Raw genomic sequence first — 23,674 nt, forward strand, 5'->3', positions numbered from 1 at the left:
CAGCTGTCTGTGCATGTCGATTTGCACAAGCCTAGGCAGGTACAGTGGTACCTCGGGTTACAGACACTTCAGGTTACAGACTCCGCTAACCCAGAAATAGTACCTCAGGTTAAGAATTTTGCTTCAGGATGAGAACAGAAATTGTGTTCCAGCGGCGCAGCAGCAACAGGAGGCCCCATTAGCTAAAGTGGTGCTTCAGGTTAAGAACAGTTTCAGGTTAAGAATGGACCTCCAGAACGAATTAAGTTCTTAACCCAAGGTACCACTGTATTGAGTTAAAATGTCTTTTTAAAGACTCTAGCCCTCTGCAATCTTGTTTATTCTTCATTCCTTTAAAAGCATGTTCTTTTCTGCTCTTCTGCTAGGGAAGGAAAAAGGCTCTCAGCGTGGTTTACAAATATCAGTAATGGCAGCCCATGAAAAAGGCAAATTCCATGCTACGGATCATTAGGAAAGAAACAGAAAATAAAAATGACATTTCGCAAATCTGTGGTGCAACTGCATTTGGAATACTGTTCACAGTTCTGGTTGCCTCAACTCAAAATGGATATGGTAGAGTTGGAAAAGTTCAGAAATGGGCAAGCAGAATGATCGTGGGGGTGACCCTCAACGCAGACAACACTGAGCCAGCAGGACCAATGGTCTCTCTTGAAGACCTTAGTTTTTTCAAGTGGCGCCACCTGGTGATCACAACTGGTAACGCAGTGCCTCTTGCATCCTTCCCGCTGGGTCACGCTGGCCTGTTGACATCCCTTGACATCACAATTGGGAGAACTCCCTTCTGCACATCAGCCATGGACATTCTTTTCCCTTGGTTTATGTTGTCAGAAGAGTGGGTTGTGGGGAGAATATTTTGCTTTTATCTTTGGATGAAGCAGCTGGGGGGCTGCCCAGGCCATTCTGTTCAAGGAGACAAGAGATTGATTGCTCTGGTTGCACCATAAAAAGGAGATGCATTTGCTGTTCTCCAGTCCGCTAGGGGCATGACATCAGAGAGCATTGCTGTGTTATTATGACCCTGTGGGTCCTCAGCGCATGGGCACGGATAAGAACAGCAGCTTGCGTGTGGAGGGGAGGAGGCCAGTCACTGGGCTGACGGGAAAACAAAAGCTCATTCGGCCCAGACTTTTCCTAGAATGCTATCTCAGAACAGCTGGGATCCCTCTGACCTTCCCAGTTGCTAGAATAGGGCTCCATCTGCACTATCCATTTAAACATTTTAAACAACCATGGTTCCCGCCCCCCCCCCCAAATTCTGGGATGCTGTTAAAAGTGCTGAGAGTTGACCCCTTTCCCCACCCTCACAAATACAACTCTCAACGTGGTTTAACCATCAAGGAACTCTGGGAGGGGAATAGGGCTCTCCTAATAACTCCCATGGTTGGACAGTGTTCTCGAAGCTACCAGCATGAGTTTGACCAAACTTCAGGAGGCAGTGGAAGACAGGAGGGCCTGGCGTGCTCTGGTCCATGGAGTCACAACGAGTCGGACATGACTAAACGACTAAACAACAACAATAACTCCCAGAATCCTTAGCAAACCACAGTTCCCAGGATTCTTTGAGGGAAGCTGTGACTTTGTAAGGCCTGAAAACCAGCTGACAGGTCACATGACTTAAGTTTTAAGCAGTCATGGCCTCCCCCAAAGAATCCTGGGAAGTGTCATTTACTAAGAGTGCCGCGAGTGGTTAGCAGAGGAGACCCGCTACAGTGGTGCCCTGCAAGACGAATGCCTCGCAAGACGGAAAACTCGCTAGACGAAAGAGTTTTCCGTTTTGGAGGTGCTTCGCAAAACAAATTTCCTATGGGCTTGCTTCGCAAGACGACAATGTCTTGCTAGTTCCTGCTGGGTTCCCCCCCCCCTTTTTCTAAGCCGCTAAGCCGCTTATCAGCTGATCCGATCAGCAGATAAGCCGCTAAAAGCCGCTAATAGCACTAATCCGCTAATCCTTCAATGGGCTTGCTTCACAAGAGAAAAAACCGCTAGACGAAGAGAATCACAGAACGGATTATTTTCGTCTTGCGAGGCACCACTGTATTCCTCTTAACAGAGCTGCAATTCCCACAGTTCCCACAGGGACTGACTGTTAATACTCGGGGACTGTAGCACTGTGAGGGTTTAACAGCAGAACGAACTCCCTCAGAACTCTCCTTCACTGGAGGTTTTTAAGCAGAGGTTGGCTGGCCATCTGTCACCTGTGATCTCTGCACTGCAGGGGGCTAGATTGGATGACCTTTGGGCACCGCCCCATGAGGAAAAACAGGAAGGTGCTACACACCCCTTCCCAAGCCTTGCTTACTGGGGTTGCATGGTGGCAGCTTCCAGTGAGATCTCTCAGAGCTGTCACAAGATCTTGGTGGAAGCCGCTGCCTACAAATCTCTGAGTCTATGTTGGGGAATAGGGCTCTCTTTTCAACCCTCAGCACTCTGCACCCCTTTTTAAATGGTTTTTATCAATGCACACATAAAATGCATATATTTGCACAATCAGAAAAAAATTACATATTCAGTCAAAACACCGGTGATGGAAAAAACACCCATAACAAAACACAACTCCCAGACGCCATGGCTGTGGGAAAGCCAGCAAAGTGAAAGCGCTGAGTGAGCTTTTTGTTAGTGGCTTGGGTTCCCCAGGCTGTTTCAACACCAGCATGGTTCCCTTAAGAGAGGGGCCTTCAGCCAGGTTACTCATAGAACAGAAGAATTCTAGAGCTGGAAGATACCACCAAGGGTCATCTAGTCCAACCCCCCGCAACTCCTACTGTCAGAACGTTCTTCCCAATGTTTAGCCAGAATCTCTTTTTTTTGTCATTTGAATCTATAGGCTTATGCTAAAAACATTTTTGTTTAGGGGAGCCTCTCCAGACACGCGGAAGTTCTAATTGATTTTCATTATTTTCAGAATGTTTTAAATAGGCTAAAGTTTGCATTAAAATGCACATATTTAGTGGAAGTAACCCACAATGATGCATTAATTTGGGGGAAATCACTTTCCAAAAAATGTACAGTTGTACCTTGGATCCCAAACACCTTGGTACTCGGACATTTTGGCTCCCGAATGCCGCAAACCCGGAAGTGAGTGTTCCAGTTTGTGAACGTTCTTTGGAACCCGAATGTCCAACGGGGCTTCCGGGGCTTCCAATTGGCTGCAGGAGCAATACTTTGGTTTCTGAATGTTTTGGAAGTCGAACAAACTTCTGGAATGGATGCTGTCCGACTTCCTAGGTACGACTGTATATTGGGTGAAATTGCACACAAAAATATTTTTAAAGGAGAAATTCACACTAAAATGTTGATGGATTTTCTTGAGGATTTAAAAAAATTGCAAACTGCTGCAGAAATGTGAACTGAATTGATTGGAAAAATTGTAAATTGAGAGAACCAAAACAGACAGATGCATCCCTGGTTAAGATGTAACCCACCCTATGATCAGTGGAACCGATGAAAGGCAGGATATTAACCAAGGAAACAGGCGAACAAACAAGCAAAGGAACAAATACCAAAATATAATGACATTTAAAACATTTTTCTCTACTTAATACAAGGGTGAGACTTTTATTTCTATTTAAAAAAATCATTTATAAAATTTAAAAAGTTTTATTTCCAGTGTTCACTTACAAAAACAACTTTTTAAATGAGACATAGTAAAAATTGTGTCATCTAAGCAATTGTAGAGGGCATTCCTACCCCGTAAATGTTTAAATACAGCAGTAGTAGTCACAGCTGCAGCTGGCTTGCTGCAGGAAATCTGAAGAGCCTCTGTTCAAATCCCCACAGAGCTTGATAGTATTTATAGAAGACACATCTCTTATACTAAAGCAGTAATTCCCAAACTTACGTGGAAAAACTGAATTAATCAAAGAGTAATCCCAGAGCAGGTGGCTTCAGAGGAGGTTTCCTGCTGCATCTCTGTATGATATACTGTTCTAGGGGAGAGAAAAAAGGCCAGCCTGTGTAGGTAGGTACATCTGCCATGATGGGATTGCTTTATCCCATCACTGCCGCCACAGAGAGGGGCTTACAAGGGGGGCTGCCTGTCGCATCTCTGTATGAGCCGCTGCTCTGCCTCTTTTTCAACCAGACTCCTGAAGAAAGGGAGGGAACATGGGCTCCACTGAAAGTGGACAGTGGTTGCTTTTACATACTCAGGTCGTTTCCACATCACAGTTCTGAAGCACAATTCCTAGTGGTGCAGCAATAAAACTGCAGCACATTTGAAAAGCTGGTATGGTTTCAGATTGGATGGGGGACCGCATGTTGAGATTCCTGCCTTACAAGGGATTGAGCTACGTGACTCTTGAAATCTCTTCCAACTCTATGATTCCATGGCTTCTCCTCAAAAATCCTGGGTACTGCCATTTGTTAAAGGTGCTGGGAATTGTAGTTCTGATATTTAACCTAGCGTTTCCAGGATTTTAGAGGGACTGTGTGCTGTGTAAATCATAGAGTTGCAGAGTTAGAGGGGACACTGAGGGTCATCTAGTACAACCCCCTGCGATGTAGGAATGTATGGTGTGGCTGCGATTTACATTCATGCAGTCCTATGCCACATTTTATGGGAAAATCAGCAGGAACACAAAACAGACTTTGAAAGCCACTGTTTTTTTAAGCCTAGTTTAAAAGAGACTCCTAAGAAGAAAAAGTGGAAAACGCATGTAACAGCACCACCTTGTGGCAGAATCTAGTCATATTTCCTCTTTCTGCCATTCCGCTTCGATGCTAGGAACTGGCTTTGACATCCACCACCCTGCAAAGATGAGAAAATCCCCTAGGCTAGCATCTCAATGCAGTGTTGAGCTAGGCTCACCTACGGACACTGAAATTATCAGGCGTAGGAAAGCTTTCCTCCTCCCTGGATCAGGCTGCAATCCAGCTTCCACAGGAGGAAACAAGGTTTTTGAGACGGCTGGTGTTTTAATACTCTGCAGGAAGACTTGCTCAGTGCAAAGTGAGATCTCAGGTTGTGCAAAAGAAGTTCATGAATTTGCATATCGGCTCCCTTTGCATGAGTTATTCAGAAGAGGAGTTGTGGGTATGTGTGTATACCAGCGCAGTGTGTATTCTCACACCCACACGCACACACAAACACACACACTATCTTTTGTATATTTATAAATTTTATATATTTATAAATTTCATATATTTATAAATTTATATATATGGAGAGAGGCACCTTGGAGCCATTTACCAGGAGCCAAAACCTACAAATTTCCAAAGGGCTTTTTAAACAAAGACTTCCACTGTGGATGTTTTAGGGCATTTGTGAGAGGCAGATCATTCATAAGACCCCCCCTCCTTTTCCTCTAGAGGAGAGGGGAAAGTGAGGCACACAGCAGTGAAGAGACCTGAGCATGGCAGAAGAAAGAGCCAGGAGGACCTCTCGGCTCTTAAAGCCACCACTCATAAGCTCACAGGTCCCAATCGTTAACCGACGGAACTCACAGCCACAAGATGTGGGAACAGGCATCAGCACAGACAACTTTAAAAATCCAAACAAAACAGGATTAGACAAATCCCATAGAGTAGAATGGGTCGATCAAGGGCTATGAGCCATGATGTCCAAATGAATCCTCTGTGCACAGTGGCAGTGTAGCACATTAGGGACATACCTGAAGGGCCTGTCACATCCTGCTTTTAAGTTTGCAGGCCAATGGTGAAATAAGGACAGTTGTTGTCAGAAGCAGCAGGTTATCAGACAGGCCTTGGTCTGCAGATCTTTCTTTAAAAAATAAAAATACAGTCTCATTAACAGCCAGTGGAACTCCCTGCCACCAGACAGAAGAATTTTCCTGAAGACAGCTGCAACAGCTGTCCGATATCCTGAATGCCAAGACAGGCAAAGGGCGAGGAGGAGGAGGTGGAGGCAGCACTACCGGGGCATCATCCAAGCAGTGCCTCGTAGTCCACGTACCATGCTATCTGGCCAGAGCTGGGGCTGACTCCAGAGACGGGCCATTTCTTGGGTTCGTGCCCCACCCTGCTGACTACCGTCACAATGTCATGCTTGCCCTTCCCCATCACCAGCACCGACACCCGCTTGGCCTTGTTGATGAGCGGCAAGGTGAGGGTCATGCGCTGGTGCGGCTTGACGGGGCTCTCGGTGAACACCACGCCCTGGCTCCCCTCGAGGCCCACGGGCGAGTGCGGGAAGAGCGAGGCCGTGTGCCCGTCGGCACCCACCCCCAGCAGCACCAGGTCGAAGCTGGAGTTGGTCACCAGGGCGGCGATCTCGTTGGCGTACAGCTCGGGGCCCTTGTCCTCTTCCACGCAGAGCCTCCGGTTGAGGTGCACCGGCATGGGGTGGATGTTGAAGTAGGGGACTCGGACGTGGCGGAGCAGCTGCTCATGCAGGGTGCCGAAATTGGACTCCAGGTCGGTAAGAGGGACGCAGCGCTCATCCACCAGCCACAGGTGGGTCTGCCTCCATGGGAAACCGTAGTGACGCGTAGCCAACTGCCGGAACAAAGCCAGGGGGCTCGACCCTCCCGAGAGCGCCATGTGGAACTCCCCGGACCTCCGGACGGCACTTGCCGCCGCCGCTTCTATGTCTGATGCCAGCCGGTTGATCAGGTCCTCCGACCAAGCGGTGATCAGCTGGCTTTGCCGAAACCTGGACTGGATCGTCTTGTACTTGTCCGGAGTTTGTTCGTCCCTCGCGTCCATCAGTTCAATGGTCTCTTTCGCCACGAAGGACACTTCCCTGCCCACCATCTCAAAATCCAGGAGCTGCTCGTTCTCCCGCCCCCCTGGGTACAAACGCGGGACCTGGCTAGACAACCCGTCCAGCAGTGGCGTCCAAAACGCCCAGGATGCCAGCAGATTCTCCACAGTGATGAAGGACTCTTTCTTGCCAGAGTAGATCCTGGAGATCAGGACTGAGTAGGCGTCCCTCTCTGCTACGGGAACATAGACGTAGTAATCAGAGACGGGCTGTCCAAAGATGCGCAGCTGGGGGCGGTCGTGGACTTCCTTCCAGCCGCTGTCCGGCATGGTGGGCTTGAAGAGGTTGCGGCTGACCAGGATGGCGGGCGAGTTCAGCTCTCCCTGCCCAATGTGGAAGATGATCTGCCTGGGCTTGCACTGGCTGCTCTCGGGGTCCCACATCGTTTCGTTCTGGGTGCAGTAGGCCCGGTTCTTGAAGAGGATGCGTACATAGCTGATCCGTTCATCCAGGACTTTCCCGGAGGCGAGGATGAAAGGGACACCTTCCCAGCGGAGGTTGTCCAGGTGAACCAGCACACCTGAAACAAAAGATGCAGAAGTGTTGTTATTATTGTTACGTCACAACTGTCTTGGTTTTGAGTCCTGGAAGACCTGCTCCCTGACTCAGTGGGCTTTCCCCAACTGGCCTGACTGACTCCAGCTACAAAAGCTGAGGCTGCTGAACAGACTCTTGGACTGGTATATAGCTTAGGCCCAGGGGCTTTTGTTAGGGGGTGGGGTTGTTGCTGTTAATTGATATTAATTTTTTGTATCTTTTATTTTAGATACAAAAATTACTTGGGGGTGGAGAAGGGCTCATGCACCTTTAACAGGGAATTCCACTAAGTGACGCTTAACAGGCAAGCAGCTATTAAAAGTACCGGAGCCCCGTCCTCTTTTGCACCTGGGGAAGGTGTTTTCCGACTTTTGCACTTGGCCACGCTTACCCCCACTGGACTTACCTGCGAAGGTTGGAGTCCTGCTGAAGTAGTCCTGCCCCTTTTGAAGCTCCTCCCTCACGTGGCTGTTGTATGCCACGTACTGGCCAATGACGGCACTGGTTATCTCTGGGCTCTGGAGCGACGTGAAAGCCTGCAACTTGCTCCGGATGACGTCTTCGGAGCTGCTGATATTTGCTGGGAGCTCCATGGCGAGGAACATTAAGATCTCAGTGAGGTGGTTCTGGTGGATGTCGCGGATGACCCCGTATTTTTCGTAGAAGCCAGTGCGATCTGAGCACCAGGGGTGGGAACAACAGTAACAACAACACATAAATGATGCCCAAATAGTGAGAGAAGCTTGGCAACCCACTGGTTTATTTATGGGAAGGGCTGTAGCTCAGTGGCAGAACTTCTGCTTGGCATGCAGAAGGTCCCAGGTTCAATCCCTGGTATCTCCAGATAGTTCAACCCCCTGCAATGCAGGAATCTCAACTCAATGGACCCTCCTTGGATCCAATGATGCCTCGGATTATACTACTCCGTGTAGACCAGGCTTCCTCAGCCTTGGCCCTCCAGATGTTTTTGGCCTACAACTCCCATGATCCCTAGCTAGCAGGACCAGTGGTCAGGGTTGATGGGAATTGTAGTCTCAAAACATCTGGAGAGCTGAGGTTGAGGAAGCCTGGCGTAGACAATACTGAGCTAGATGGATCTATGACTTCAAAAATCTTTACACCAGTGGGTATCTGTCTTGGATTTGAACTGATTTTATTACGTGTTGCTGTTTTAAACTGTTTTTGTATTTATAATTGCTTTGCTAATTGTTTTTAGATACAATTGTTGTTAACTCTTTTCATACAAGCGACTGATGTACACATGGTGTTACCGGTATATTTTAAATTGCATTGAGATGCCACAGTGGAAGTGATTCATAAATGAGATTTATAATAACAACAGCAACAGTTAGTAGATCTACAGAAATTTATGGACCCATTAATCATGCCCATTAATGTCAATGGGCCTACTCAGAGTAGGAGTAACATTGGCGACAATCCACTGTGTGATATTCAACTAAGTTTTGGTCAAAGGAGGCCCACTCAAATCAACAAGCATGACTAAGTTAGGCCCACTAATTTCAGTGTGTCTTCTCTGAGTAAAACTTACTCTGAGTAAAACTTACCAACAAGAAAAGTTTACTGAGCAGCTAAGAATAGAGATTTTTTTAAAAAAAAAATGAATTAAATGCAAAAGCATTTAATTTAGAATTTAGGAGATTGGCTGCCTCTTAACATGGCCATCATGACTATATTATTATTATTATTACTCAGTGAGTTTCATGGTTGTGTGGGGATTCGAACCCTAGTCTTCCAGGTCTTAGTCATACATTCAACCCACTACACTATGTTCACAAACCCATCCCCCATGAATTTATCCAATCCCTTTTTAGAAAAACTAAATGTGTTACTATAACAGTGCCTGTGGACATGCCATACATTCAAAGCACACGCCCCTCAAAATAATCCTGGGAACTATAGATTGTTAAGGGTGTTGGGAATTGTAGCTCACTGAGGGCTTAACCACTGTTCCCAGGATTCTCTTGGGGGGGCGTTCTTGAAATATATGTTGTTTATGCAGCCAAAATTTCCCTACTCCAGCTGAGAACCCCTAAGAAGTTTTAAACTTCTGCTGTGCATGTTTGCAAAACACAGGCAAGAGCCCTGTTCACCCGTGGGCTGCTACTGAGCTCCTCGGGAGGAAGAGCCAAGCAGAAATGAAACGGAACAAGAATAAATTGAAATAAAATTAAAATGTCAGACTGGCTGGAAGGAGCGAGAGGTCCTGCTCAGCCTCATACTGCAGTGCCCTTGAGAGGTTACAGAAAAGGGTTAGCTGCAGGCCTTCCTTTCAACAGCCCTGGCTGGCTCATATCTTAGACTGCACACATGCACCATCCCTTTAAAGCATCCCTTTAAAACACTATTCCTCCATAGAATTCTGGGAACTGTAGTTTACCCATTACAGAGCTACAGTTCCCATTATTTTAAAACTACGGCTCCCAGGACTCAGTGTGTGGTTGTGCTTCAAATGTAGGAAGTAGGAGCCATTCAACTTTACGCAGAGTAGATCCATTGATGTTAACAGACATAGCTGTTCATTTCAACGAGTCTACTCTGATTAAAACTGAGTGGGCAACCAGCCATGGTGTGTACACAGCAACACCTGGAGATCAGGTGTGATGAATATGTTGGGTGTGTGTGTGTGTGTGATGCATATGTTGGTGGGGGGAAGAAGTGGGAGGAAAGAAAGACAATTTAACTCTAGGAGAACCCCCTCCCTCATTTCTCCTTGGTGCAGACGATCTCTCTGCAGATGACAGTGCGACTCTCTACCCTCTTAAAAACTTTGGAACCGAGAACACCCCATCTCCTTCCAACCCGGCGCACATTCATTAACGTAATCAATGCTGCACACACATTTTGGCACAGGACCTGGGCAATGCAGGCATCACTTGAGCATTTGGGATGGGGGTGGGGGCTGGTGACAGTGGGCTGCCAGCAAATGAAAGATCGCCCCTTGGAAGTCTTGCAAGGGGGAGAGAAATAAGGAGACCGCCTGATGGCATTGGGTTAAAGTCAGTGCTAGACCTACTCAAGAGTAGACCCACTGAAATCAACTGCCACGGCTCACTCAGGTCTGTTCATACTGAGTAGTTCTCAGCCGGCGACTATTCCCTTTTTTTCTCAACCAGGATGCAGGGAGCAAACGGGAGTTTGCCAAACCACAACAACTTTAAAAAGAAAAGAAAAATCACTCAAGTATTTTTTTTTTTTAATAAGGCAATGGCTAACTGGCACAGCACCCCCGCTGCAGGGAGCGAAGGGTGGCCAAGCGGCTGTCCCCAGAACGGAGGCAGGCGGCAGGTGCAACCGGCGCTGCGGAAGTAATGCAGCAGCCACTGCAGGGAAATTGAGCACAGCTGTGTCCTTGAGTTCATGGGGACGTGAGGCCTGGCTTGTCCTGACGGAGCTGAGAATTGGGCTCGCAAGGAACAGGACCACAGCCAGCTTCCAGGATGGGGGAAGCCCTGCAGCCTTCCCCACTCCTCAATAATACTAGAATGGAAGGTGGGGAGGGGGCTTCATTCAATGAGGATTGATTTGCAGCCCAGGGAAAACCGCATTATACTGACTCCATCGACTTGTGCATTGGGCATGAACACAATTATTATTATTATTATTTATTATCAGCACCACCCATGTATTAATTTCCCCCTAAACCGCCACCGTCTCAATGCAATTCACACGGGAGAGCCAGTTTTTCAGAGTGGTTAGAGCGCTGCACTAGGACCTGGGACACGAGGGTTCAAATCCTGCAGTGAAACTCACTGGGTGACCTTAGGCCCCTCACAGTCTCTCAGACCAGCCTATCTCACAGGGTTGCTGTGGGGATGAAACCACTGTCGTACATATCAGGTAATTCAAAATACAGTGGTACTTCTTTTGTGTCTGTGAGTATCTTGTGCTTTATTCTTGGCCTTCCCCCCACTGCACCCCAATAAACTTAGAAATTTCCTTCTGCCATCTTTTGAGGCAATCATCTTTCACCATTACTGGGACTGACTGGAAAAGAAATAGCATTTTTGGCAAACATTCATTTTTACCGCTGCTATTTTTCCTAGCAAGGAGACATTCATTCTGCTCCATGTTTCTAATTTTCTTTTTATCTCAAACCACACCTTTTCATAATTATCTTTGTAGATATTTTTGCTTCTTGATGTTAACAATTTAAGGATCTTCATAATTTTACAATATGCAGAGAACAACATGTGCTGAAAAATCAGAGAGAGTAACTGAGGGAAGTCTTGGGGGGGAGGAAGGGAGGGTTATTTTTGGGGGAGGGGGAGGGGGAAATGGGGGAAAATGATGAAGATGATATGCTCTGATAATTTGTTATATTGAAATTATTAATAAAAATCATTTTTTTAAAAATAAAGAAGACGACACATTCCAGATCTGCAAAGGGTCCCCTTTCCCATGGCCATATCTGTATCAGATATTTAAAGCGCCAAAGCATCCTAGCAACTGTAGGGTTTTGGTTTTTTAAGGGTGCTGGGAACTGTAGTTCTGCAAGGGGTCTCCTAACAACTCCTAGAATCTTGAACAAATTGCAGTTCACAGGATTCTTTGGGAGAAGCCACGAAAAGTGGTATAAAAGTGCCTCCACACAACACATTTAAAGTACACGGCTTCTGCCAAAGGATTCTGGGAACTTTAGTTTGTTGAAGGTGTTGGGAACTGTAGCTTTGTCATGGGCAAACCATAGTTCCCAGGATTCAGAGAGGGCCCTGTTTTATTCAAATATGTGAATGTAACCTCTGGCTTTTGAGCTACCCCTCCGGCGGACTTCAAATCAAGACTCACGTACTCTTCACATCCACTGTCTCCTTCAGGACAATTTCCACCCTTTCAACGTGATGCCGGTTCCAGATCGGATCCAAATGGTGTCGGTTCTGGTCTCGGAACGGTAAGATGTGAGCCACAGCCTTTGGGGAGGAAATAATTGAGATGAAAGGGTGGGAAGGGCAGGGGAAGACAGAAGAGATCTTTTTTTAAAAATCAAAAGCAGAGGGATAAATGTTTAATTGCTTCTGGGGACTTGGCACAGAATATAAATAAATTACTGCAACAACTACGGAGATGACAGGAAATTCCACACCACGGGAAATTCCACACCGAGAGCCAGTGTGGTTTAGTAGTTAAGGACCAGGGTTCAAATCCTCACATTTGGCCACTGGGTGTGACCTTGGGCCAGTCACTGCCTCTCAGCCTACCCCACAGGGTTGGTTTAAGGACTAAATGAGGAGCAGGGGGGAAGCCATGTGCGTCACCTTGAGCTCCTTGGAGGAAAAGGTGAGATATAAACGCAAAGAATAAAATGAACAGATAATAATTTCAAATAATAGTTTAAACAATGTGCTGCATGAAGAAAGTCCTTTCTTCCATTTGTCTTGAATATCCCAAAATTCACCTTCACTGGACAGCCCCAAATTCTAGGACGATGAGAGAGAGGATGAGAAAAACCTCTCTCTCCATTTTCTCTGCACCAGGCATCGTTTTTTGCATCTTACATTCTTATAAACCTCTACCGTGTCCTTAACAATCTTTCTAAGCTAAAAATGCCCAAACGTATTTCCTCATACGTGTGTGTGTTGCCCCTTAATATCTGATTCAGCATGGGGTGGGGTCCTGATATTTAGTCAACTAACAAAAAACAAGCTAACATTTTAATGCACTGTTGTCCTCCTATAGCCAAACACTGGTTGAACTGAAATATTTTATTTTTGGGGGTGGAGAGGTACTGAACGCCCCCCCCCCAAAAACCCACCCAAAATTAATTCAAAGCTGTATTTAGATTTTATTTTTACTTTGGTGGGAAGAATGCTGGTAGAGATTTTAAGTCACGACCTTTCCAATAGTATATAACTAACATTTAATTTGGATTTTGAGGGGGAGAGGAAACCAAGGTGCTGGAATTTAGTAGAGGAGGGGAGAGAGAAAATTGGCAAACGGACAAAACTCTGAAGGTTTCATCTGAAAAAGCCTTTACCTGCAAAAAATAAATAAAAATGCACACACACCACACACTTTTGAATTCCCTGTGGACTCAAAAGTGGCTGAATCAGACAGATGCTGTGAAGATCTAACCCCCTGCCTCCCCAGGGGGGTTGGAGTTGCTGAGGTAAATATTCAAAGGCCAATATTCACATTACCAATGCAATACAGTGGTACCTCAGGTTAAGAACTTAATTTGTTCTGGAGGTCTGTTCTTAACCTGAAACTGTTCTTAACCTGAAGCACCACTTTAGCTAATGGGGCCTCCTGCTGCCGCCGCACCGCCAAAGCACGATTCTGTTCTCATCCTGAAGCAAAGTTCTTAACCTGAGGTACTATTTCTGGGTTAGTGGAGTCTGTAACCTGAAGCGTATGTAACCTGAAGCGTATGTAACCCGAGGTACCACTATATGGCTCTGGTTGGAGGATTTCTTTTTAAGCAGGGGGATATCTCTTTCTTAAAAACCGAAAGCACAGCTCATGGCCTCAGGGCCTTTCAAAATGGACACCTCAAGGCCCTTCTCAGACATCCAGGGGGCATTTCTTCCTCAAGTGATGGAAGCCTTGGCTCCATAGATGCTATTGGAAACAGTCCTGGCTTCCCTCAGGGAATCATAGGAATTGTAGTATTTAAGGTGCTGAAGGAGGACCCCCCCCCCACACGATTCCCCTCACAGAACTAAAACCCCCAGTTTCCTAGGAAGAAGGAGTGGTTGTTAAACCATTCTGGGATGTGTAGCTACGTGACGTGGGGAAAGAGGCCTCCTCTCAGCACCCTTAACAAGCCACACTTCCCAGGATTCTTTGTGGGGAAGCCATGACAGTTTAAAGTGGCATAATAGTGCTTTAAATGTATGGTGTGGACGAGGCCTCAAAAAAAGGCAGACAACCCGTGTTGGGACGATACCAGTTCAGACTGCAACTGGAGGGCTACATGAAAAAATGCTCCCACAGAGTGATGTAGGCAGGTGGGGGGGGGAGTCTCCCCCCATGTAGAAAGCTAGCATGTCAGGAGCTTGGCTCTCCTCGACATGTTAGATATCTGTGTGGAGAGAATACTGCATTTTGCCACGTGCTGGTCACCGCCACGTAACAGTCGCACACCCCCTTTTTGGGAAAGGAAAAATCGGCACAAAAAGATGCGATCGCTATGAGGCAAAATGCTGTATGTTTGCCTGGAAAGTCCCCACCTGCAGTTCAGTCCAGACACAGACGGACTACTTCTGTGAGGATTATTCATTCAGACGTACATTCAATTTATGGGAATGCCTGCGGCCTGAAACCCCAGGGAGCCACTGCCAGGTAGGCCTATGGTTTGGATGGCTGGCTAGGAGAACAAAACAAAAGGCCTGTGTGCTATTATCTGTTTGTGTGGAACATGGTTGACACGTGAAAGGTTAAGATACACCTTAATGATCTTTGTGTGAAACTTGGGCTGCATACACAGAAGACATTTAAATCGCATTCTACCCCCTCAAAGAATTATGGGAACTGTAGTTTACCTCTCACAGAACTACAATTCTCAGAACCATTAACAGATTCTTTGTGGGGTGTGTGTGTGTATGATACTTTTTAGATACCATATTTTTTGCCCCATAGGACGCACCTAGTTTTTTTTGGGGGGGGGAAATAAAGGAAAAAAATTATCCCCCCCCCAAGCACAGGGCTGGCGCGGGGGAAGCCTGAGCTTCCCCCGACCCCAGCCCCCAGAACAGCCTGCTATCCGCAAGCCTAGGGAGCCGCGCCGGTCTCCCCAGGCTTGTGGACAGCTGTGCAAAGCCCGGGCGCGCTCTTGGTGCCGGGCTCCGGAGGGTTGCGCAGAGCTTCCTGAAGCCTGGAGAGCGAGAGGCTCTCGCTCTCCAGGCTTCAGCAAAAGCCTGTATTCGCCCCATAGGACGCACCCACATTTCCCCTTCATTTTTGGAGGGGGAAAAGTGTGTCCTATAGGGCGAAAAATACGATATATGGTATGAATGCAGCCTCAGAATAAGGCTATGTCCTTGCAGGGGAAAAAAATATAAATAAAATTTATAATTGGGAATAAAATTAGAAAAATGCTGATACCACGTTTCAAATTTAGGGGTTTAACTACATTAATACTAGCCTGCATGACAATAACAAATACCTGATTACCACTATCCAGAATCTGCTTCCTGAACCAAGGAATAAAAAACCCTCATCCCTCACTGGCGCCACAGTGACATATCCCCCCCTCCCACCGCCCATTTTGTTACTGCCTTGGAGCTAAAGACTTTGCCCCCTTGTAAAGCTGCCTGATCAAAAAACAAACAAGCAAACGTAAAAGAGAATTGTGCGTGCTCCACATTCCTTATCAAATTAAAAGCCTCGTTTGGAAAATCTGGCGCTTGGCTGGCTCTCCGTTAGCGAGAGTGTGGAGGGCGGTCGGCGGGGGTTGATGACTCAGCGAAACTGAGGTTTCTGACCTTGGTTGGGAAATCAGGTGGATACAGCTTTGCTGGTGTGGCCAGTTTACAGCAGTGGTGGGAGCTAATAAAATAACGGGCCATTATTACTTGGGTGGGGAAACGCCTTCGTCAACAGCAGCAAACTTTTTCAGGCGACCTCCCCCTTGGGGAGTTAAAATAAAAACTAATCTCCAGTGCCCCCTACCCTACTCTATAAAAAAAAAATCTTCAGCATAGCAGTTTGCGCAACCCTCTAAACAAGATAATGGCGTAATAAAATTCAAAACAGCAACGATTAATTGCGCATTTGCTCAAAATCCAGGTAAAACTATTTCATTTAATTAATTCAACAAAACGAATGGCACCAGCTTTTCAAAGTCTGAGAGTCATTTACACCTCCAGTCCCTCACTGCTTCCCTTTTGCCTCTTAGAACCCCCCAGGTAATTCCACCACAGACATTGGGAGCACTGGTCTACAGCTTTATCTCATCACGAACGCATAAGAACATAAGAAGAGGGTGAGGCCAGTGTCCCATGCAGTCCAGCATCCTGTTCTCACAGTGGCCAGCCAGGTGCCCCTAGGTGAAGCCCTCAAGCAGGACCTGAGCACTAGAGCACTTTCCCCAACCGGCGTCCAGAAGCATTGCCGTCCCTGGCAGTGGAGGGAGAACATGGCTATGGATAGCCCTATCCTTCAGGAATTTGTTTCATCCAAGTTGGTGGCCATCACTACATCTTACAGCATTGAGCCCTGTGGGATCAGGCCAACGACCCATCCAGCTCAGCATCCTATTCCAACCAGATGCCCCCCAAAAGCCCACAAGCAGGAGCTGAGTGTGACAGCACTGGTCACTTCCAACAGCTGGTATTCAGAGGCACAACAAGTCCAGCATCCTGTTCTTTCGGTGAACAAACAGTTGCCCATGGGAAGCCCTATCCATTTGTATTCCTAGCAATTGGCATTCAGGGGCAACCTGCATCCAACAGTGGAGGTCAGGGTTAGTAGCCACAGATGCATGGAACTGAAGCCCACCTTAGCCCAGGGGATGGGGAATTTTGGCTCTCCAGGTGTTGGATTCCAACTCCTATCAGCCCTGACCAGCAAGGCCAAAGGTCAAGGACGATGGGAGTACAATGACATATGCAGGGCACCACATTGACTACCCCTGCTTTATTGTTTTATTTACAAATCCAGAACTTTTGAGGAATTTGACCACTTTCTGTTATTGTACATGTTGATTCAGTCTTGCTTTTTTCCAGGGGGAATGTTGCCAGCCTCTGCTCACCTGCCCCAACCACCCTGGGCATGTTTTCCAGAAGATGAAGTTAAGAAAGTCTGTTTGAGAATGCCTACTTTGCAAGTAGAAGGTCTAAGATTCAACCCCTGGCATCTCCAGGTAAGGCTGAGAATGTCCCCATCTGAAATCCTGGAAAGCTGCTCCCAGTCAGTGTGGCCAATACTGAACTAGATAGTCTAATTTGGGATAAGGCAGCTTCCTATGTTCCTATACCCTATGGGAAGAGCTGTAGCTCAGTGGTAGGGCATCTGCCTTGCACACAGAAGGTCCCAGGTTCTATTCCAAGTGTTTCCAGGTAGGGCTGGGAGAGAACCCTGTCCAAACCCTGTCCAATATTGCCTACACAGACTGCTGCCAGCAGCTTCCCATGTTTACCAGGTTATATCCCCTCCAGTTTTCACAAGGAGACTCACCTGTTTGCCAAGGTAGTGGTCCACCCTGTATATCTCCTCTTCCCGGAAGAAAGTCCTTAGCTCATCAGCCAACTCCTGGGCTGACCTGAGATCATGGCCAAAAGGCTTCTCCAGCACCACCCGTAGCCACAGCCCTGGCGGCGGCCTGCAGCTGCTGTTGATGTGGCGGGCAATCTCTGCGTAGGCAAACGGCGGCACGGAGAAGTAAAATATCCTGCCTGCTTCTTCCATGCCTTCCTGGCTGAGCGTGGTTGTAATCTGCCGGTTTAGGGTGGCGTAGTCCTCTGCTGTCTTGAGCTGGTGATAATCTGTCAGTTTGATGAACTGGTCCTTCAACACAGCACACCTGTTTGGGGGTATGTCTGAGGGACAGGCCAGCCTCTTCAGCCGTTCAAAGACCAGCCTCCGCCCTCGCTCAGGCTCTGTCTGAGCGGCCCCATGGAATGTGAAGGTATGCCCGTGGCTCACCTCGTCCAGGTACAGCTGGAAGAGTCCTTGCCACAAGTACTTATTGGCAAGGTCTCCTGTGGCACCCAGGAGGACCACCGAGATGTGGCCACGGGACTCTCTGGTCTCAGAAGGGAGGACACCCCAGAGGAAGATGAGGGCGAAGAAGGCTCTGAAAAGCATCTTGGGAAACACAGAGAGCTGGAAGGAAAGTTTTAAAAGCTATGATCATTTCCTTTCATTTAAAAAAAATCTCTAAGCGATTTACATAAAATAAAAGTTATCAGTAAAAGTCAGAAGTTAAAACAAGTTTGCCTAATGTCACCCCCAAAATAAATAAATACATACATACAATCAGTTAAAAAATAACTGTCCTTGTCCATTCATAGAATCGGAAGGGACCCTGAGAATCTTCTAGTCCAACCCCCTGCGATGCAGGGATACGCAGCTGTCCCTTTTGGGGATCAAACCTGCAATCTTGGCATTATCAGCATCGTGCTCGAACCAACTGGGCTATCAATATAAAATTAAACTTTAAGGATTGTAGTAGCCAACTCAGTCCTATTCAGAGTAGACTCACTGACATTAATGGACATATGTGATTGTTTCTTTGCACTGATATTCCACAGGGGCATACATGGTTCTCCCCCTCCTCATTTAACCCCCCAAACAACCCTGCAAGGTAGTTTAGGTTGAGAAGCAGTGATGGGCTCAAGGTCATCCAGCAAGCTCTATGGTCAATTGGGGGATTTGAACTCTGGTCTCCAAGGTTCTAGTTCCAATACTCTAACCACTACACCATACTGGCTCTGGTTTGAGGAATTTTTTTCAATGTGTTTACTCTGGGTAGGATTAGCTTTGCAAACAACCCTAATAATGTATCATCCTCTTGATATGTTGGGTTTTTTTTTAATGCACATTCTCCATTCAGCTCTCAATAATACCTCAACATGTATTATGGCTTTGTAAGCCACGATTTTAAGATTTTAAAAACAAATACATCTGTAAATAAAACTAGTTATTACAAAAGCACCCTTATGACCCCAATTCAACCTCATTACAAGGAATCAGATCCCCCTAATCAGGGCACACTGAAATATCCTACAACTTAGGGAAGTGGGGTGAGCTCCTTTACCCTTTTTGGTAGCAGTATATAACAACCCAGGTAAGGTATGGAACGTGGGTGGTGCTGTGGTCTAAACCGCTAAGCCTCTTGGGCTTGCTGATCAGAAGGTTGGTGGTTTGAATCCATGCAATGAGTTGAACTCCCATTGCTCTGTTCCAGCTTCTGCCAACCTAGCAGTCTGAAAGCACACCAGTGCAAGTAGATAAATAGGTACTGCTGTGACAGGAAGGTAAATGGCGTTTCTGTGTGCTCTGGTTTTTGTCATGGTGTTCCATTACACCAGAAGCGGTTTAGTCACGCTGGCCACATGACCTGGAAATCAGTCTGTGGACAAACGCTGGCTCCCTTGGCCTGAAAGCAAGATGAGCACTGTACCTCATAGTCACCTTTGACTGGACTTAACCATCCAGGGGTCCTTTACCTTTTACCTATAACAATCCAGGGCCTGCCAGATGTTATGCACTACAATTCCCATCAGCCCAATAGCAGGGGCTGATGGGAGTTGTAGTTCAAAACTTCTGGAGGGCACCAGTTTGGTAAATGCTGGTTTAGGACCAGAAGACCTACAACTAGCTGTGCTCATCCTCCCCTACCTTCTAAACAAATGCCAGTCTAATTTATTGCCTTTTGCTGATCCTGCCATATAGACTTACCTAAGCCGTGGAATAAGTCGCCTGCCGAGGAACCAGCTTCTTTCTAGTTCTGCTGCCTTTTTGCCTTCTAAACTTGTGAGAAAGAATCTGCAAAACCAGTCTGGCTGCCGTGTTCAGCTGTAAGGTAAACAAAAGACTACAGAGATAAGCAACTCCCAACTTTTCCTGGTAAAACTAGACCCCTCCTATTCCCAGCAAGGGGGGGGGGGAATAATAATGCATACATTCCTCTCTCCTTACACCACTGTTTTATGTTCACCTTGGCTAACATCTGTCCCTCTCAGGGTGCATGGGAATTATTGATTTGATTAATTAATTAATTAATTAATTACACTGCAATTCATTTGTACAAAAACAATACCCCCACAGTTTAAAATACCATAGACTGTTTTATTAGCCAAAGACCTAGGAGAAGAGGAATGTTTTTGCCTGGCGCCTAAAGATATGTAATGAAGGTGTCAGGGGAGACTCCTTTGGGAGAGCATTCCACTGCAGAAAAGGCCCGATCTCGTGTTGCCGCCCCCTGGACCTCTCATGGAGGAGGCACATGAAGATGGGTTTCAGGTGATGCTTGCAGGGTCTGAGCGGGTTTTGTGGTCCTGAGCTGGTTAAGGTACACAAGGGTTTTAAAGAGGCACACAAAAGTGCTTTAAAGAAATAATTTGGGTTCCTTTATAAAGACACAGTTTTCTATTATGTAGTTTGTGTTCTCATTTTGTATTTTTATGTTGTGAACCTCTCTTTGGTCTTCGGATGAATGGCAGTATACAAATAAAATATACCATGTAAAGATAAAGATCTCAGTGGGAAGAAGATGGCAGCCCTAAACCCAGCCTTGTAAATAGCTCTGTACAAGGTTCTAGTCCACAGTACACCTAAACTAGTCCCTTGCAGCTTGAAAGAGTCAACTCTCAAAAAGCTTCCCTGACTGGTTGCCTAAAGCCAATTCTTACTTGCCAGAGAGGAGAGTAGTGTTTTGAACCACACTTGAGCTTGTGGTGTCAAATTAATAGCTACAAATGTGCAAAGTATGCCCTGATAAGTGTGTGTGTGTGTGTGTGTGTGTGCGCGCACGCACGAGAGCATTTTTCTTTTGCTGACGAGACCACAATACCAGAGATGGATCCATTCATCTCCTTGGAGCAGATTCAGCAGCTTGAAATGCTTCGAACACATTCCTCCTCCCACCAGAAAACTCCCTAGTTACACAACACCCATCCAATTGCACAAAATTCACCTAGCTGTTCCAACAATATTTCTTTATCTGTGCCCAGTTGTCATGCAAATAAACCCAGACTATTTGAGGAGAGGGGAAGCTGATAATTTGCTTAACCGCTTCCACGTCAGATTGATCAAACAAGGAAGTGTGTGAATAGCACTGGACTACTGATTTTCAACAATCATGTGAGCAAAAGCAACTGGAGCAGTCTTGTGGGTGTATTGCTTGGAATATTATTCCTTGGAATAAAATCCCAAGGATAGGGAATCTTAAGGCCTAATGTGGCTTTCCAAACCTCTCTGTATCACCTTTGAGGTTCTCCCCAGGCCATGCACCACCTCCCTAGTCTCAGGCCACACTCTTAACTAGTCCTGCACATTCTAGCTTTTGCCTGTTCTTGAACTGTGACTCTTGCTGGCCTGGATGGAGAGGGGTGTTTGTGTGTTTGCATGGCTGGGATGTACCATTCTGCACAAAGGTGGTGCCCATGGGAGGCCTTGAGCCCCGCAAAGCTTTCCCTGGCACTCAAGTAAGACCTCAACCCACTGAAACAAATATAGGATGTCTGGAGTCTCCTCCATGTTCACAGCAGTTTATCATAACTGCCCAAGAAGAGTCTGATTGCTGGATAGGACAAAGGCCCATCTAGTCCACCATCCTGTTCTCTCAGCAGTCAACCAGATGCCCCAAGTGTGAATCCTGGAGGCAGGACCTCAGTGTCACAGCAACTCTCCCAACTTGCGATTCCCAGAATCTGGTACTCGGACTATGGATGTAGGAGAAAGTCACCATAGTTAGTAGTCACTGATAGTCTTAACCCCCATGAATTGGTCCAATTGTGTTTTTTTTAAGCTAGCCGAGAAAAATAGGGTGACTAAGAGCGTAAGAAGAGCCCTCCTGGATCAGACTAGAGGCTTGTCTTGTCCAGAATCCTGCTCTCCCAGTGGCCAACCAGAGGCCCCAATGGGAAGCCTGCAACCAGGACCTGAGCGCAACAACACTCTCCCCACTTGCAATTCGCAGCAACTGTAGTTTAACAACCAACCCCTCTTCCCAGGGAACTCTGGGAACTGTAGCTCAGCAAGGGGAAGAGGAGTCTCTAACCCACCCTTTGTAAACTACAGTTCCCAGGATTCTTTGGGAGAAGCCAGTGACTGTTTAAAATGGTATGATACTGCTTTGAATGTATGATGTGGCATCTGATAGTAATCAAAATACAAAATAGGAGTAAGGAACATTTTCCAAACCAAGGGTGTCATTCTCTCATGGGGCAGTTCCTGACGGCCACACCTGGGTGGTGGATGCAAACTTGGGCAGAACGATGGATGTGACTCTGTTTCTCCTTCTTGCAAACTATAGTTCATTTCTACACATTTCCTTATGAGTTTGCATTTTTTTAAAAAAAGATTAAAAATTGGCAGGCTATTTTTGGTAAATTTTCCCTATGGTACACAAGTTTATATGCAATTTCCCCTAATTTTATGCATGTTTTGTATGCTACTCTCACTAATATATTTGTTTATATGTACACTCTCCCCTGGTGGACACATTCATTGGCTGCAGAGGGCTGTTTCAGTTCACTGTAACTGCAAATTAGGTAGGTTCCCATTGAAATGCATCCTGAGTCAAATTTCCCCCCACATCCCAATTGCAGTTGTGCAAAAAGTGAGAGGTTTCTACACGCCACACAAAAGGAAAGGCCTCTCCAAACCCTACCTGCAGAGAACCTGGGACCTTCTGCATGCAAAGCAAATGTTCTACTACCCAGCATACCAAATTTCTATTCTTTTTAATCTAGGCTAGAGGTGAGAACCTGTGGCCATCTGTATGCGGTTGGGACTCCATCTCCCATCAGCCCCAGCCACCGTAGGCAACAGTCAAGGATTATGGGAGTTGTAGGCCAGTTTTTAAAAAAGCAAAAAGCAAGCGAGGTAACATGTTCCTCAGCCCTGATTCAGGTCACACCAACACCACAGGTTTAAAGCAGTCATATGCCACTTTTAACAGTCATGACTCCCCTTCCCTCAAAGAACCCTGGGAACTGCAGTTTGTTAAAGGTGCTGACCTCCCAGAACTGCAATTGCCAGCACCCTTAAGGAACTACAGTTCCCAGGACTCTCCGTGACCCTGTAGAATGACCCGGGCAATTCCAGCTCTGTCTTGATTAAATGGCTAGGAGTTTTATTAGAAGCAAACCCAGGCCGAGGCGAGAAAGCTTCCTGATTTGACCGCGGTGCACCTTTTTTTTTTTTTTTTTGCCATGCTCCACTGCAAGATCAGCTGGTCTGGCGCGGCGGAAGGCCAGATCTGGAGGCGGCTGCCTTGCTTGCCTTTGCAAAGAAACAGTTAAAAATAAACTAAAATCTCGTCTCCTGGGCCTTCCTCCAGCAGGCTCAGAACGAACCTTTTTCTCCCAACGGCGCAACGCAACACTTTCAATTTGCAATGGTGCAACCAGGAACCTGTTTAGCGGGCGATGGGGGTGGAAAAGGAGTGGACTTGATTGACAGTTCTGGACCGCTCCCCCCCCCCCTTCCCATTTTGCTGTAGGTCCAATGCTGATCCAGGGCACTCACCTCCCTCCCACTGGCGGCGTGGAGCCCCCAAAAGCGAATTTTGCAGCAAACGTGAAGCGCGCTCTTGATCTGGTTTCCTTGGAAGGGCAAGAAGGCTCCTCCTCTTCCAAATGACAAGCAGGGTTTTTTTGTTTTTTTATAAAAAAAGAAAATATTTATGGTTCGCGTTGCACAAGCGCAGGCAGTTGTGATGCGGGAGGGAGAGTTTTAGATGCCTACTCGGAAGTCAGTCCCGTTAAGTTCAGTGGGGTTTACTCCCAG

At 46.7% G+C, this 23,674-nt stretch overlaps 1 protein-coding gene across 3 annotated transcripts in view; it reads right to left on the reverse strand.

Moving 5' to 3' along the window:
• Positions 1–3,524: 3,524 nt before the first annotated feature.
• Positions 3,525–23,674, reverse strand: part of H6PD (hexose-6-phosphate dehydrogenase/glucose 1-dehydrogenase) — a 217,144-nt gene continuing 196,994 nt past the window's right edge. Inside the window, exons 1-6 of one of the 3 annotated variants that reach the window (XM_083512976.1) lie at positions 23,414–23,534; positions 19,619–19,735; positions 17,393–18,040; positions 12,069–12,186; positions 7,665–7,934; positions 3,525–7,241 (exon numbers count right to left, since the gene is read on the reverse strand). In XM_083512976.1, coding sequence (XP_083369102.1) covers positions 5,881–7,241; positions 7,665–7,934; positions 12,069–12,186; positions 17,393–18,022 — 2,379 coding nt within the window. In that variant the 5' untranslated portion in view covers positions 18,023–18,040; positions 19,619–19,735; positions 23,414–23,534 and the 3' untranslated portion in view covers positions 3,525–5,880. Of the gene's footprint in view, positions 7,242–7,664; positions 7,935–12,068; positions 12,187–17,392; positions 18,041–19,618; positions 19,736–23,413; positions 23,535–23,674 lie in introns of those variants that run through there. The other 2 variants (XM_083512977.1, XM_083512978.1) reach the window with 2 other exon arrangements.

Source organism: Podarcis liolepis, assembly GCF_965112155.1.
Source record: "Podarcis liolepis genome assembly, chromosome: 7".
Taxonomy (NCBI): Eukaryota; Metazoa; Chordata; class Lepidosauria; order Squamata; family Lacertidae; genus Podarcis; species Podarcis liolepis.